At 46.4% G+C, this 15,943-nt stretch overlaps 1 protein-coding gene across 1 annotated transcript; it reads right to left on the reverse strand.

The window, feature by feature from the left end:
• Positions 1-714: 714 nt before the first annotated feature.
• LOC109453012 (retinol dehydrogenase 16-like) lies at positions 715-9,382 on the reverse strand. Its single transcript, XM_074325553.2, has 4 exons — positions 9,025-9,382; positions 3,248-3,506; positions 2,233-2,396; positions 715-1,693 (listed from the first exon to the last, which is right to left on the reverse strand). Exons 1-4 carry the CDS (start codon positions 9,335-9,337, stop codon positions 1,476-1,478), a joined length of 954 nt encoding a protein of 317 aa, XP_074181654.2. The 5' UTR covers positions 9,338-9,382; the 3' UTR covers positions 715-1,475.
• Between the last annotated feature and the right edge of the window lie 6,561 nt (positions 9,383-15,943).

A 15,943-nucleotide genomic window follows, 5' to 3' on the forward strand; every position in this document is an offset into this window, starting at 1 on the left:
GTAGCCTCACTAGGCTAAAACCAAGGTATTGCTGGGCTGTATCCCTTTCCGGTGGCTCCAGGGAACAATTCATTCCCTGTCTTTTCCAGGATCTAGACTAGAGGCCATCTTCAGTCCTTGGCTACAGCCCGTTCCTCTATCTTTAAGGCAGCAAGGACAGGTTGACTCCCTCTCACATCACAGGGTCCTGACCTGTTCTTCTGCCTCTCTCTTTCACTTCTAAGGGCCCTTGTGATTACATTGGGCCTGCATGGATAATCCAGTCAATCCTCCGATCATAAAATCAAATGATTAGCCATCTTAATTCCATCTGTAATTTTAACTCTCCTTTGCCATGTACGGTAACAAATGCCGAGGATCCAGGAATTAGGACATGAACGTCTTTGAATGGCTCTTCTCCTGCACACCACATCTACCTGTTTGAATGGTTTCTCATTGCCTGCCTTGAAATGCTTCCTCTTCAATTCTCTAAAGAATGACGGGGTGAAATTACAACAAAAGACGACCCTAGAGAATGTTTCCTCAGTAAACACCAAACTAACATAACCATATTAAGAGAGGTATATTTTATGTTCTTCTGGGATATAAGCTCCTCAGTGCAGGAGAAATGATTTCAGTATGTTCTAGTGTGCTTGGTATACAGTAAAAGCTCAATAAATATTAACGATTGGAAGTAGTGAGGCGATTATAAATATAAGAAAATAAAATACAAAACCTGTTTGGGTGCTGCTTCTATTATATTGGATTAAATTGGAGAATGTCAGCAATTTCAGAGAATTGGCTCCAATGTGACGTAAGATAAAGTGATATACGGCCTCAGACATTTCTATGGACAACATAGATCTCTTACACAGTGAGGACAATATAATAATTAATCATTACATGAAGCCCTTTATTTGCTGTGCCTGTTCATTTTCTGTGGATCCCACAGAGAGCTATTCCTCCAGGATTAGGAATATATCAAACTCTTAGACGACAGACCTCCTTGTTGAGTTGGTATCTGAGGGTGATGGTTCAGGCCTGTGGTCACACTCCACGCATCCACCACTATCCAAAAATTTCTTCAGTGAAGAGGGCCTTCACCTACCCAGGTCACACCGAGGGAGAGGGAGACCGGACAGGTCATGGCACACTCTGAAGAGGAGGACAGAGAGGCTCCCAGCTTCTCACACACTCCCAAAGTGTGGACTCCTCATGGTGCCAGCAGGGTCATGTGGCTCAGAGCTTTCAGAGGCTGCTAAGGAACAAAGCACAGATGTGCGTGTTTGGATCCCTGCTTCTTAAATGCAAAACTTGGTCCTTTCCTGCTAATATCCCCAGAGTACTGAGTAATGTCCTAAGTGGAAACAGGTGAGGTGGGGAGGGTGGTGGAGTAGGTGCCCCTGAGACCCGAGAGCCTCCATATTTGCGCCCCTGATGCATCCCCTCCCAAACACATTACCCAACTCTGCCCAACCATGAACCCCAGTCATGGGTCACAGGGCCTTGGCGGGCCGTGGGGAACCCCAGGATATCATAGCGTCCACCAGGAAGGTGGGCATGTAGCTCATGGGAAGATAGAGGAACTTGGCGTCCCAGCCAGCTGAGTATCGGGTGCGAGGGTGGCAGGCGGTCAGGGCATGTTCCATGCAGTCCGTCACCAAGGACATATTCTGCGTACACTGTTTCTTCATCAATCTAATTATTTTCACGCCTGTCCAGAACGAGAGAGAATCTGGATATAGTCCCACCTCCAGCCACCCCCACAATAAGATCAACTTAGAGAGTGAATTTCCAGAATTCCAGACTCCCCTAAATTAAATGCACCCAAATTCCTTAGAGAGTGCTCCAACTTCTACCCAGGAGCAACAGTTGCACACTAACTGCCTTTGGCTCCATTCCTGAGACTATCAGAACCTTAAACTGGAGGTCTGTACAAACACTGGGAATCTAAGACCTGACAACCAGACGCTCTAACGCCAGCTTGCCTGGAGTCCTCGGGTGTCTTATCTCTCTGGCTGTAATCCCCTCCTCAACATAATGAGGGGTTCAGATGAGACAGTGGTGCCAGGTCTAACAAGACTGGATCCTTCCTTAGGTTACCAGTTGACCACGCAACCATGTGGATGGATGTAAAGTTCCCTCCAGGTCAGGGCCTTGGAGGATGGACGTGAGAACGTAAGAGTTTCTAATGATGGACCCAAGTTTCCAGGAAATAGTTGTCTTCTTTCCCCAAGACCACAAAGCACTCACTGGATGCCAGGAACTTCTCCCCATAGACCTCCTTGACCTCTGGGCTGGCCCGATCCCATTTCTCCTGGAAACTTCTAGATATCGACTCAGTATCGGTCATAGCAGTCTTGAAGTAGCCGGGCTCGATGATAGCCACCTTCACGCCAAAATGGGAGATCTCTCTCCTGCCAGACACACAGGCAGAAGGGCAAGGACGTCAGAGGACTTACAAAACAAAATGCAAAACACATGAAAAAACAATAAAACACCAATATACGATGGCGGTGGGAAAATATCGCGGGAGATGTGAAATGCAGACGCCAGGGGGTGAAAACTTATGATGAGGGAATTGCCTCTCTATGGAGTTTGAGTGTTTTCCCAAATATTTCACGTACATGTGCCCATAGCTCTAAATCTTGCCACTCGTGCTTCAGGGCATCCCCAAATCGTATCTCGTATGATTGTCACACTCAGGGCATCAACAGGCTGTGCCAACTATGTCTTTCCCATAGTCCTCAGTCCCCTCGCTCTACACTCCCACCCGATCCACCTCCAGCCATCTGTCCTCTAAGGGGCATCTCTCCGCCTGCAGTTTCAGCTCCTCCACCTCACAGCCATCCTCCCTACAGCCAGTGCAGTCTCTGCTGCTGCTGCGATGAAAAAGCTCCCTGAATAAAATGCTTCCCTGGGGTTACACTGCCGACACAGCTCCCGAACCTGATTATCATGGCAGTTACACTCGTACACATGGAAGGGCTGTGCAGCCAAATAAGATCGGTTACAATTCTGCCTCAGACTTATTCTAACTGGGCTTTTCTCCAGTGCCACGAGGTGGAATGAAACTCTGTTGACCTGGGGCCCATCCAGGCACCCAAGGATAAAGAGGAGCTTCCCAGTGAATTTCTGGCACAAAACAAGAGAGAAGGATGTGGAAGGAAGAGCCTCTGAGGCTGTATGAAATGAACACCCAGGAAAAGGCTCCCCTGAGAGCACAGAGGCAGCTGTATGGAGGGAGGGTCTCTGTTCCGGTCCATACCTGAGGGAGTCCGAGAAGGCCTCGACGCCGTACTTGGAGATGCAGTAGCCCCCACCATACAAGGACACACGACCCAAGACGCTGGCAACGTTGACCACACGGCCCCTCGCCTTCCTCACAAGGGGCAGCAGACTCAGGGTCACCTCAATCACCCCTAACAGGTTCACATTGAGTATCTTCATGAAGTCCTGTTTGGTGAGCCACTCATTGGGTGCCGTGGGCACAGAGATGCCAGCGTTGTTCACCAGGCCCCAGAGTCCTGGGCACATGTGGGGAGAGAGCAATACTGTGCTGTGACCTTGTAGTGAGGACACAGCTATGATTCCTGTTCACCTTCCAACTGAATGAGCACAGTATGGGGGAGGTGGATGGGGAGTGGGTAGAACAGATAACATACTGTCTGAAGGGTTTGGGGGAGTGCAGACCCTGTAAACTCTAGGAGAAAAAATGATGCCTTCCTCCTGATTTATTCTTTGTGACTCAGCCTCGTGCCTGCAAGACAGAAGGCAATCATCCAGATTTGATGAGGCAGCAATAATGTTTAGATCTAGTGAGTCCACAGTGTGGATCATGGAGAGTTATCTTGGATTTTCACACATTAATGTTGTCCTTGCAGACATTTTATATTCATCATCATTTTCTGATTTCTGATCTGCTTCCTTAATGCATGCTTCATAACTATCGATGAGGGAAAGAGAGGGGCACAATGAAAGAGAGAATGAGGAAGGAAGACAGCGAGAGGAAGTAAACCACGATAAATAAAACACAAAATGACAAAAGATGGTGCATATCTGGGGACCCTTTGGTTGTGTAAAAGAGACCTGAAATTCCAGACATGGGGGAACATGCATAACAGGCCTGCAATTGAGCTCAGGGCACTAGCTTTGACACACCCGGCTGCAACATGGAGCGTTGTTCCTGCAGGAACCTCGGAGAATTTCAAGGACAGGCTTTGCGGGGGACCTAAAACTGCCTCTCCCCACCTTAGAGGACAGACTGCACCCTAACCCCTGACAATGCCACCCTCTCCTCCCACCTGCACAGGAAGCCACTCCCCCCACCACCTTCCTGGGCTCACCGCACCCAACTTCATGGAAACTTCTCTGCAAAACAAAGACAAAGTCCCAAGGACATAAAGTATTACCCACTACAGACCCCAGGGCTGCAGGAGCAGGGATTATGAGGACACAGGGCAAGGGCTGCCAATGGGACTCCGGAAGTACTGACCCCGAGAGTTGAGTCCCTGGCCCGCTCAGATATGCCCTGACCTTATAGGAATCGTATTCTCCCACCATATATGTGTAGTTTCCTTCTAAGAACCCAATCAATGCACATAGCTATAGAATAGAAATTTGAGTAAAAGGAAATTTCCCAAGACAACATTTATGTTGTTTGTGATGAATAAAATGTAGGAAACAATCTCATATCATACCATTAGGTACTGTTTAGGAAGTAATGCTATTCATAAAGAGAGAATATTCTCAATCATTAAAAATTAACACTTTCGTTTCCTTTCAGATCAGGATTAAGACAAGGATGTTCACTTTCAACCCTTCCATTCAACACAGTATTGGAAGTCCTAGCAACAGCAATTAGACAAGAAAAAGAAATAAAAGGCATCAAAATTGGAAAGGAAGTAGTAAAACTGTCATTATTTGCAGATAGCATGATACTCTATATACAGAACCCTAAAGAGTCCACCAATAAATGATTAGAACTGATAAATGAATTCCGTAAAGTAGCAGAATAGAAAATTAATATTGAGAAATTGGTGGCACTTTCATACACCAATAGTGTACTATTAGAAAGAGTAATTAAGAAAACAATCTTATTTACAATTGCATCAAAAAATAAAATACCTAGGAATAAATTTAACCAAGGAGGTAAAAGACCTGTACTCAGAAAATTGTAAGACACTGAAGAAAGAAATTGAAGAAGATACAAATAAATGGAAGCACATACCATGCTCATGAATAGGAAGAATTAGCGTAGTTAAAATGTCCATACTACCCAAAGCAATCTAGAGATTCAATGCAATCCTTATCAAAATACCAATGGCATTTTTCACACAACTGGAACAAATTATCCTACAATTTGTATGGAACCACAACAGACCCAGAAGAGCCAAGGCAATCTTGAGAAAGAAGAACAAAGTTGTAGGTATCATGCTACCTAATATCAAACTATACAACAAGGCTATAGTAATCAAAACAGCATGGTACTGACATTAAAACAGACACATAGATCAATGGAAAAGAATAGAGAGCACAGAAACAATCCTACGGTTATGTAGTCAATTAATCTATTGCAAAGGAGGCAAGAACATACAATGGGGGTAAAGACGGTCTCTTCATTAAATGGTGTTGGGAAAACTAGACAGACACATAAAACAATGAAACTAGATCATTTTCTTATACCATGTACAAGAAAACATCAAAAGTGGTTAAACTTAAATGTAAGACCCAAAACCATAAAACTCCTAGAAAAAAATATAGGCAGTAAACTCTCTGACATGGCACTTAGTAATATTTTGGGAGGGGATATGTCTCCTCAGGTAAGGAAAACAAGAGAAAAAGTAAACAAATAGGATTACATCAAACTAAAAAGCTTTTGCACCACAAAAGAAACCATCAACAAAACAAAAAGACGTGCCAGCCCGGTGGCTCAGGTGGTTTGAGCTCCATGCTCCTAACGTGGAAAGCTGCCATTTCTATTCCCACATGGGCCAGTGGGCTCTCAACCACAAGGTTGCTGGTTCACCTCCTCGACTCCCTCAAGGGATGGTGGGCTCCGCCCCCTGCAACTAAGATTGAACACAGCACCTTGATCTGAGCTGCCGCTGAGCTCCCAGATGGCTCAGTTGGTTGGAGCACATTCTCTCAACCACAAGGTTGCCGGTTAGACTCCCGCAAGGGATGATGGGCTGCGCCCCCTGCAACTGACAACGGCAACTGGATCTGGAGCTGAACTGCGCCCTCCACAACTCAATTGAAAGGACAACAACTTAATTTGGAAAAAATCCTGGAAGTACACACTGTTCCCCAGTAAAATCCTGTTCCCCTTCCCCAATAAAATCTTTAAAAAAAAAAAGACAAGTCACTGAATGGGAGAAGATATTCACCAATGATACATCTGATAAGGGTTTAACGTCCAAGGCATATAAGGAACGCACACAACTTAACACCAGAAAGACAAACAACCCAATTAAAAAATGGGCAGAGGACCTGAATAGATATTTCCTCAAAGAGAACATACAGGTGTCCAATAAGCATATGAAAAGATGGCCAATATTCACTAATCATCAGAGGAATGCAAATTACAACCACAATAAAATATTACCTCACACCTGTCAGAACTGCTATCATCAAAAAAATCAATAGACAAGTGTTGGCAATGATGTGGAGAAAAGGGAAACCTTGTGCACTGTTTGTGGGATTGCATATTGGTGCGGTCACTATGAAAAACAATATGGAGGTCCCTCAAAAATTTGAAAATTAAACTACCTTATGACTCAGCAATTCCACTGCTGGGTATTTATCCAAAGAATTCCAAAAAACTGATTCAAAACAATATATGCATCCCTGTATTCATTGCAGCATTATTCACAATTGCTAAGAAATGGAAGCAACCTAAATGTCCTTAGACGATTGGATAAAGAAGCTGTGACACACACTCACACACACACACACACACACACGCAAATGAAATATTACTTGGCCATAAAAAATAATGAAAACTTACAATTTGCAACAACATGGATGGATCTAGAGGGTGTTATGCTAAGTGAAACAGTCAGACAGAGAAAGACAAATACCGTATGATTTCACTTATATGTGAAATCTAAAAGACAAAACAAACAAACTCATAGACACACAGAATAAACTGATGGTTGGAAGGTGGGAGGAGAATTGGGGGGCTAGGTGAAAAAGGTGAAGGGATTAAGAAATACAAATTGGGGTGGTTGGTTGGTGCAGTGGTTAGAGCACGGTGCTCATAACACAAAGGTCGCTGGTTTGATTCCCACAAGGACCAGTGAGCTGTGCTCTCCACAACTAGATTGAAAACAACAACTTGACTTGGAGCTGAGCTGCACCCTCCACAACTAGATTGAAGAAAAAGCAACGACTTGACATGGAGCTGATGGGTCCTGGAAAAACACACTGTTGCCCAATATTCCCCAATAAAAAAAGAAGAAAAAAGAAAAAGAAGAAGTACAAATTGGCAGTTACAAAACAGTCATGGGGATGTAAAGTACATCACAGGGAATATAGTTATTAATATTGTAATAATTATGTATGGTGTCAGGGGGTACTAGACTTATCGGGGAAATCACTTCATAAGTGATATAAATATCTAATCACTACGCTGTACACCTAAAACTAATATAATATTGAATATAAACTGTAATTGCAAAATTAAATTTTTCAAAACAGTATTGTTTTTTGAAGAAACTTTCATTATGTTGTATAATTCTCACTTTTTTTTTTTTTAATTTCCATTGCTACTTGGAAATTTTTCTTTTTTTTATTTCCCCCTTCTTTTGCCCCCCCCCACACACACACACACACTCTGGTTCATGCCGTTGTTTCTCAATCTGGTTGTATAGGACACAGCTCCCTGGCCCATGCTGGTATTATGAGCCTTGCACTAAACCCCCCCACTACCACCCCCATGGCTGAGGCAGTCGGTCACCAGTCATGGGTCGGTTGGCCGCTCACAGCAGTCTCTCCCGCTGCTGGCTGCTCACGATGGCTGCTGGCCACTCACGCTGGCTGTCAGCCACTCACACTGGCCACCAGCCGCTCATGGCAGCACACGGTAGAGCCCATGCCAACCTCCAGCTGCTCACCGCATCCCAGCTCCAGGAGAGCTGTTATTCACAATCTTAGCTGTAGAGGGTGCAGCTCACTGGCCCATGTGGGAATGGAACTAGCAACCTTGGTATTATTAGCACCACGCTCTAACCAATTGAGCTAACTGGCCTCCCTTCATCTTCTTTTAATGCAAAGAAAAGAATACACACTGTGTGCAAAATATAATACCATCTGTATAAATGTTAACAGCACTTATCTCTAGGTAGTAAGATTATGGGTGAGTTTTCTCTATCCCTGTGCTTTTCTCTATTTTTCACATTGATCATGTTTTGCATTTATTCTTAGATAAAGGCAATTGATGCTTTTTTTTTTTTCTTTTCCCATCATAAGGCAGGCACAACTGCAGTAAAAGAAACAGAGAGGAAGTCACCCCGCACTAGTTCTCTGACTTTCCTTTGGCAAGTCCTGCAAGTTCAGTGTCCTCACCTGAAAATGGGTGATATCAGCTCCCTGGTCAGACAAGTATGGGACACCAGCAAGAACATGTTAACGTGCTGAGAACAGGAGCCCGGCTCCAGCGCTGCCACCAGCCAGCCACGTAAGTCTTCAGGCCAGTGCCCCCTTCTCTAACCCTCCGCCAGACTGTGGGTCCTGATCGCCCCCTGGCACTCAGCATCTAGAACTCCAGAACCTCTGCTGAGAGAGGAGAGGACGCCATAGATAGGAATTCTGCAAGGGCAAATCCTTGTCAGGGCAAACTCTCCCTGAAACTGCAGAGATCCAAGGTCAGGAGGTGGAGGGCAGTGGAAGGAGAAGAGGCTTGGCTGGTAAGCTGGGTGAGGTGCAGAAAGCTAGCATGACTTCAAGCCCTGGCAAACACATTGGGATTCTTCCCCAGAGAGCAGGCAAAGGGCCTCTCCTTCACTGACAGGGAAGAAACAGAGTGAGAAACCTGCATGGTACCTCTGTCCCCCACACGCTCCTTCACCCACTGGGTGGCCACAGCGATGCTCTCTGTATTGGTGACGTCCAGGATCACCGTCTCCAGCCTGTCGGATGTCTGGTTCTTTAGCAGCTCAGCTCCCTTCTCCGTCAGACACGCAGCCAGCACCCTCAAGCCTCGCAGGTCCAGCTGCTTGGCCAGCAGGTTCCCGAAGCCCGAGTCACAGCCCGTGATGAAGACGTACTTGTCTCGGAGGTGGCTCACCACCTGCCTCTCCCGGTACCAGCGCAGAAGGTAGTACAGGCCCACAAGGGCTGCCAAGTACAGCCACATGGCTTTGCAGGGGACAGACAGGCAGGCAGAGGAGAAACAAGGATGTGGTCAGTGTTCAGACAGCAGAAGCTAAGAACACACTGGGTGGGAGTTACCACACCAACCTCCAGACTCTCTGGCATGGAGTCCTCTGGTTTTTCCTGTTCACTGTGCTTTGTTTTATTGATTCTGGCATCAACTTGTATGCTCTTGGGTATACTTACACCATTTCTAGTAGATGCCAGATGCCATTGCATTTCTTTTGACCTGAAGATAATTTTCCCAACCACTTTCTGCGGGTTTTCCCACTCCTCCCTGTTTCCCTCTAGCCACCTTTCCCCCTATCACTTTCCCCCCAATATGGAGGCCCCTGTGTCCATGATCTCATGGTTCAGAGCTGTCTTCTTACCTTTTTCCTGCTCAAGTTCTGGACCCTGGCCTCCCTGACCTCCTGGAGATTCTTACAAAGTGGATACACTTTGAACCAAGACACGTATGGGTTCAAAACCCATTTGTGCTCCAAGTACTGTGTGACCTTAGCAGCTGGCTTAGACTCTGAGGCTGGACTTCCCTAAATGGCTCAGCACAGAATTCCTTCCCGAGTAAAGTAAGTATGTCACTTTCTAGAATTAGAAGGAAAAGTTCTGAGTAGGAAGTCCATTGCTGATTGATATAGTAACTTTCAGGGGCAGAAATGTGTTCCGGAGACAACAGGGGATGTCTGACCTCAGAGGCAAAGAAAATGGAGAAGAAGGGAATAGGGTGGACACACTCACTAGTGAAACTCTTCCCAGTGGTTGGGTGGATGGAATAGAAAGACTTAGACAAGGGGCTGCTTGTTAGCTCAGTTGGTTAGAGCGCGATGTTCATAGCACAAGGGTTGCCAGTTCGATCCCCGCATGGGCCACTATGAGCTGCACCCTCCACAACTAGATTGAAAGAACTACTTGACTTGGAGCTGATGCATCCTGGAAAAACACACTTAAAATAAATAAAAGTTTTTTAAAAAATGACTTTGGCAAAACAGGACTAAGAGTTGTGACCCTCTCACTCCATGAATATGCCCTGTCCCCAACCCTGTGTGCCCAATTACATAGACTCTGCCCCTTTTGTGCTGAGGCTCTCCCATGCTGGCTACACATGGAGAATCCAGACAGAGATTCAGACTTCAAAGGCAGAAAGGACCAACTTGAATAGGGACCGAGGACAAGTCCTTACCTTCACCATCAGGGAGGTCTGTAAACTTCCATAACTGGAAAGGTCTCAGCTCAGTTTGTATCAGGGTAATGATGAGGAGCTGGAGGGAGCTGCCCACTCAGGAGACTAAAGAAAAGACTAGAGACTAGCACAGACAGCTCACTTCCCCTGAGCACTTTAATGATGAGGTAGAGGAAACCACTTCATAAAAGGGGGTGGAATGGCAGGTGGAACAGAGGTAGGAGTGAGGCAACTTTTCATGGCACTTCTGTGGCATTGACAAGATTGGGCTCTAGGAGCTGCTCATGTCCACAGGACTGTATCAGATCCCCTCATCAGGAAAACAGGCCTGCTAGGATCTTGAGGCAGGCTGAGGCTTGAGGGACTTTGAGGCTGGGTTGCACTGGACCTCTTTGTCAAAGCAGTTTTCTTTCCATTGTGGCAAAGTCCTTCAGTTGTAGCCCCAGGTGGAGCCCTGTAGTAAGCCTCAGTGTTGTTTGTTCTTCCAGAAATGCTAGCGGATATCAGAGACCTGCTAGCATCTTGAACATCTTTCCTCAAGTGTTACTAAATGGATCAATGATCATTGTTTTGGGGGAAGAAAATGACAAAATCTAGAAGTCTGCTATAGGTTAAGCCTAAAATAATGGTTTCACTTTAATGAAGCAAATTAGAATGTGGTTGAGTGTGCTGAACACTAGAGCATTGATGACTTGAAGCCCTTGGAGGGAAGGTACTGAGTCTTATCATTTTTATATGTCTAGCACCTGGCAGTGCCTAGTATCTAACAGAGATATATGAATGTTGAGGTCGATGACACTGCAATATTCTGATTCACTCTTTATTTTCATTTGCATTTCTTACATTGTCTGACAATATGAGATTCCCCAAAGCCTCTATTCCCCACATCTTTATAATGAAGGAGGAGAACCAAGATGATTTCAGTGTGATTCAGGGTCAAGATGACAGAGTAGAGAAACACTTGTGCTTGCATCCTGTCATGACCACATCAAATTTACAACTAAACTACAGAATAACCATCATTGATAATCACCTGTAATCTGGCTGAACCAAAGCCCTGTAACTAAGGACATACAGAAAAAGCCACCTTAAGACTGGTAGGAGAGGCAGAGACGCAGACCAGGCTGGTCCCACACTCGTGTATGACCATCAAAAATTGGGAGGGATGTCTCTGCTGTGGAGGTTCCCCTTGGAGGAGCCAGAAGTCCCAGCCCCATACCAGGCTCCCTAGCCCATGTTTCCAGTGCTGGGGAGAGAAGTCCCCATAATTTCTAGCTGTGAAAAACAGTGGAAATTGTGGCTGAGTGAGACAAAGGACGGCTGCAGTCTTAGGCAATCCTCTTAAAGGGACTGCGTATGAATTTACTCACTGACGGACTGACTCGCTCTGAGTTCCAGCACTGGGGCAGCAGCATGAAAGGCGTCAGGGACATAAGAAGATGAACTGAGTCATCTGGCTTCAGAGTGAGGGCTGGAGGGGCAGCTTTCTCCTCCAGCCCTCACTCTGAAGCCAGATGACTAAGAAATAAGCTGGCGGAAGCCAGGTTTCTTTGTTGAGGCCTCACCGCTCCTGGCATGCAGATGCAGCCAGCCAGGCATGATAACTGAGTCTCCCTCAACCCGGCTAACACTGATCATTCACCCCACCCTGGTGATTCCCTGAAACCCTGCCCCACCTAAATTTTGGGCACACACAAGCCACTTGCAGTGGCTTTTCCATACAAATGCTCTGTCTTGGCTTATGCTGTGGGCTTTCCTAAAATCTTTCAAAGATTCTCAAAACCCAAACAAGCAGTATCTAGCTTTGGTGTGTCCTGTATGTCTGGCTGAGCATACCCAAGCCTGTCATTAGCAGCAACTGGCCTCAGTTAGCTGCTTGGCCTCTCAAGGACCTCCAACCCCAGCGCAGGTGGTGGCAATCTGCAGATTGCTTTGTGGCTCATGCCAGGTGGCCCCAGGCAGGACACAGTCTATGGTTAAACTTAGCCTATGGCCAGGCCCCTACCATAGGTGCTGGGGCTGGCACCCCCAGTGGACAGCTTCAGACCAAATAAGCATTACCGGGTGCTTCAAAGGATTACACACCAGAAAGTCAGACTGGGCTGGCACCAGAGCCCTGTTAAAATTAATCCTGTTCCATAGCATCAGGCCCTGCACAACAGCTCCACCACTGTGGTTACAGCCAGTCCTCACAACCAATCAGCCCAAGGGTCAATTCCACCCACTGACATCCAAACAGCAACCAAGGCCCAACTACAACAAGAAGGCACACACAACCCACACAAAGGGCACACTTGGAGCAGCTGGCTCAGGTGACCAGGGAGACTGCACCACCGGGCCTCACAGGACACTTACTACATTAACCACTCTACTAAGACCAAGGGACATAGAAGCTCTACCAGATACATAGAAACAAGCACAGGGAGGCAGCTAAAATGGGGAGACAAAGAAACATATTTCAAATGGAAGAAGAGAACAAAGCTCCAGAAAAAGAACTAAACAAAATTGAAACAAACAATCCACCAGATACAGTGTTCAAAACACTGGTTATAAGGATGCTCAATGGAAATCCAAGATGGCAGAGTAGATAAATACTGTGTCTGCTTACTTCTGTGAATGAATTAAAATTAAAACTAAATTATAGAACAATCAATCTGGAGAGCCATCTGAAGTCTGGCTGAGCAGAAGTTTTATAAACTAAGGATATAAAGAAGCCATGTCAAGACTGGTAGAAGTAGAGACACGGAACTGGCTAACCCCAAACCTCCATGTGGTGATTGAGAATCAGGAGGGATATCTTGGCGATGGAGTTTCTCCCCAGGGGAGTGAGGGACCCCAGCCCCACACAATCCTTCCCAGAATAGAGTACTGATGCCAGGAAGAGGAGCCCTCACAACATCTGGCTGTGAAAAACAGTGAGGATTCTGACCATCAAAGTGTGATGGAAGGTGGCAGGAAACCCAGGCATCCTTTTAAAGGGCCCGTGCACAGACTGTCTCACTTTGAGGCATTCACCTTGGGCTCCAGTTGAGGGTCAGTAACTCAGGGGGTGTTGGAGACATATGGGGGCAGACTGAGTTGCATGGCTTTGAGGTGAAGGCTAAAGGACAGTTAATATTTTCCCTGTGAGGCATCCTTCTCTTATGCAGCCAGCAGGCTGGTGCCATCTTTTCTTTGTTGAGCCCTCCCCCTATGCTTATGGCCAAATCTGAATGTGAATAATCTAGTGAGATCCAAAACTCCACCCTGCTGACTCACTGGGACCCCATCCCACCCAACTCCCCCAACACCAGAGGCATTTTCTCCAAGAGCAGCCAGCCCCACCCTCATTGCACTCTTTCTTGGAAAACTATCAAGAGTCCAACAGACCCCAGGTGGGTGGCAACTGGGTTTGGTGTGCTCTGAGACTTTTGCTGAGTACCTTTAGGCTCAGCACTGGCACCAAACCAGAATTTACATTAACCTGATGGCCACAACTCTTCCCACTCTTGTGACTCTCTGAAATCCCTGCCTCACCCAACTTGCATACCACACGAGGCTTTATCAGTGGCTGAAACTTAAAGGAGCTGGCAGATGGCAACAGGCCTTGGGGTATCCTGGCATTTTGCAGAGTTGTCCCAGGCCCAGTACTGGTGGCAGACATCCTTGGTTCAGAGCGTGGCCTCTCCCCCATGCCTCCAGGGTTAGCACAGGCAGCAAACAACTGTGGATCACTTTGTAGCTCTTACCAGGTAGTCCCCAGCCAGTCTGTCACAGGGAGTGGGTGACCTGGGCCTGCACTGGAGCCCCTCACAAGAGGCCCCAGAACTAACATACTTGGAGGTTGGCTTCATACCACAGCAGAGCACTGCCCATTTAGCCACACAAGCAGCACACACAAAGGGCGATCTCAACACGCACCAGAGCCCGCTGAGGAGAATCCCACCCAGTGGGGTAAACTCCCCTGCACAATAGCCTGTAAGCAGTGGATGTGGCCAAACCCCACAGCCAATCAGCCTGAGGGTCAATCCCACCAACTGACATGCCAATAGCAACCAAGGCTCAACTATGACAGGAGGGCACACACAAGGGACACTCCTAGAGCACCCGGTGCAGGTGACCAGGGAGACTGTGCCACTGGGCCCCACAGGGCACCTACAATATAATGTCATCTGGCCAAGACTGAGAGACATAGCAAACCTACCTAATACACAGAAACAAATACAGAGAGGCAGCCAAAATGAGGAAACAAAGAAATGCATCCCAAATGAAAGAACAGGAGAAAACTCCAGAAATAGAACTAAACAAAATGGAGTCAAGCAACCTGTCAGATACAGAGTTCAAAACAGTGGTTATAAGGATGCTCAATGAACTTAGTGAGAACTTCAACAAAGAGATTGCAAGCATAAAAAAGGCTAAAGAGACCATAAAAAAGAACCAGTCAAAAGTGAGGACTACAATAACTGAAATGAAGAATGCACTAGAAGGAATCACCAGTAGACTACATGAAGCAGAGCATCAAATCAGTGATTTTTAAGACAAGGTAACAGAAAACACCCAATTGAAACGGCAAAAAGAAAAGAATATCCCCCAAAATGAGAACAGTTTAAGAAACCTCTGGGACAACATCAAGTGTAACAACATTCACATCATAGGGGTACCAGAAGAATAGAGAAAGCAAAAGATTGAGACCTATCTGAAGAAATAATGACTGAAAACATTTCTAACATAGAAGAGGCCAGGGAGAGCTCCTTTGCCCTTTCACCACGTGAGGCTGCAATGAGAAGTCGGCATCCCACCCATGCTGGCCTGGATCTCAGACCTCCAGCCTCCAGAACTGAGCTCTTGGAAAGTTTCACAGAGGAGGTGACCTGGAGGTGGATTCTGAAAGCTGAGCTCGCCAAACAGAGAAGTGGGGATTCGTCTTTCAGGAGTAGCCTGGGCAGGTATGAAAGGCACATCGGGGAACGGTGATTAGCGTTTTAGCACCTGACCTGATGTTTGAGAAGAGCTCAACTATGGAATGAAAGAGCAGGAATACATGTCCCCAAATCTTAATTCTCTTCTCAGTTGCTACTTCTCTTGACTGAGGGATACCAGCCTTTACATAGTTGTGAAAAAGGAGATGAACAGAAGAAATTCACCTTTAAGTGGCAGCGGCCACAACACACAGAAGCACTCACTCAAGATGGCTTAAAGGAGACAGTGATTCAATGTATGACTGGAAAATAGAGCAAATCAGATGAAATCTACACAGCAAGCTGATATGTACAACAGAAATCGGGGAGCTTCTCAGGCAGAAGAGGGTACAGGAAGGGCCAAGAACCCCTTCTATTTACCTGCACTCATTCGCTTCCTCGTAAGGCCAACCCGAAGGTGCTTGCCGGAACTCTGGCACTCAGGGGAAACCATCTGAAACCCACAGTGATT

This window comes from Rhinolophus sinicus, chromosome 1 (genome assembly GCF_057876585.1).
Source record: "Rhinolophus sinicus isolate RSI-liver-muscle chromosome 1, RSI-T2T, whole genome shotgun sequence".
Taxonomy (NCBI): domain Eukaryota; kingdom Metazoa; phylum Chordata; class Mammalia; order Chiroptera; family Rhinolophidae; genus Rhinolophus; species Rhinolophus sinicus.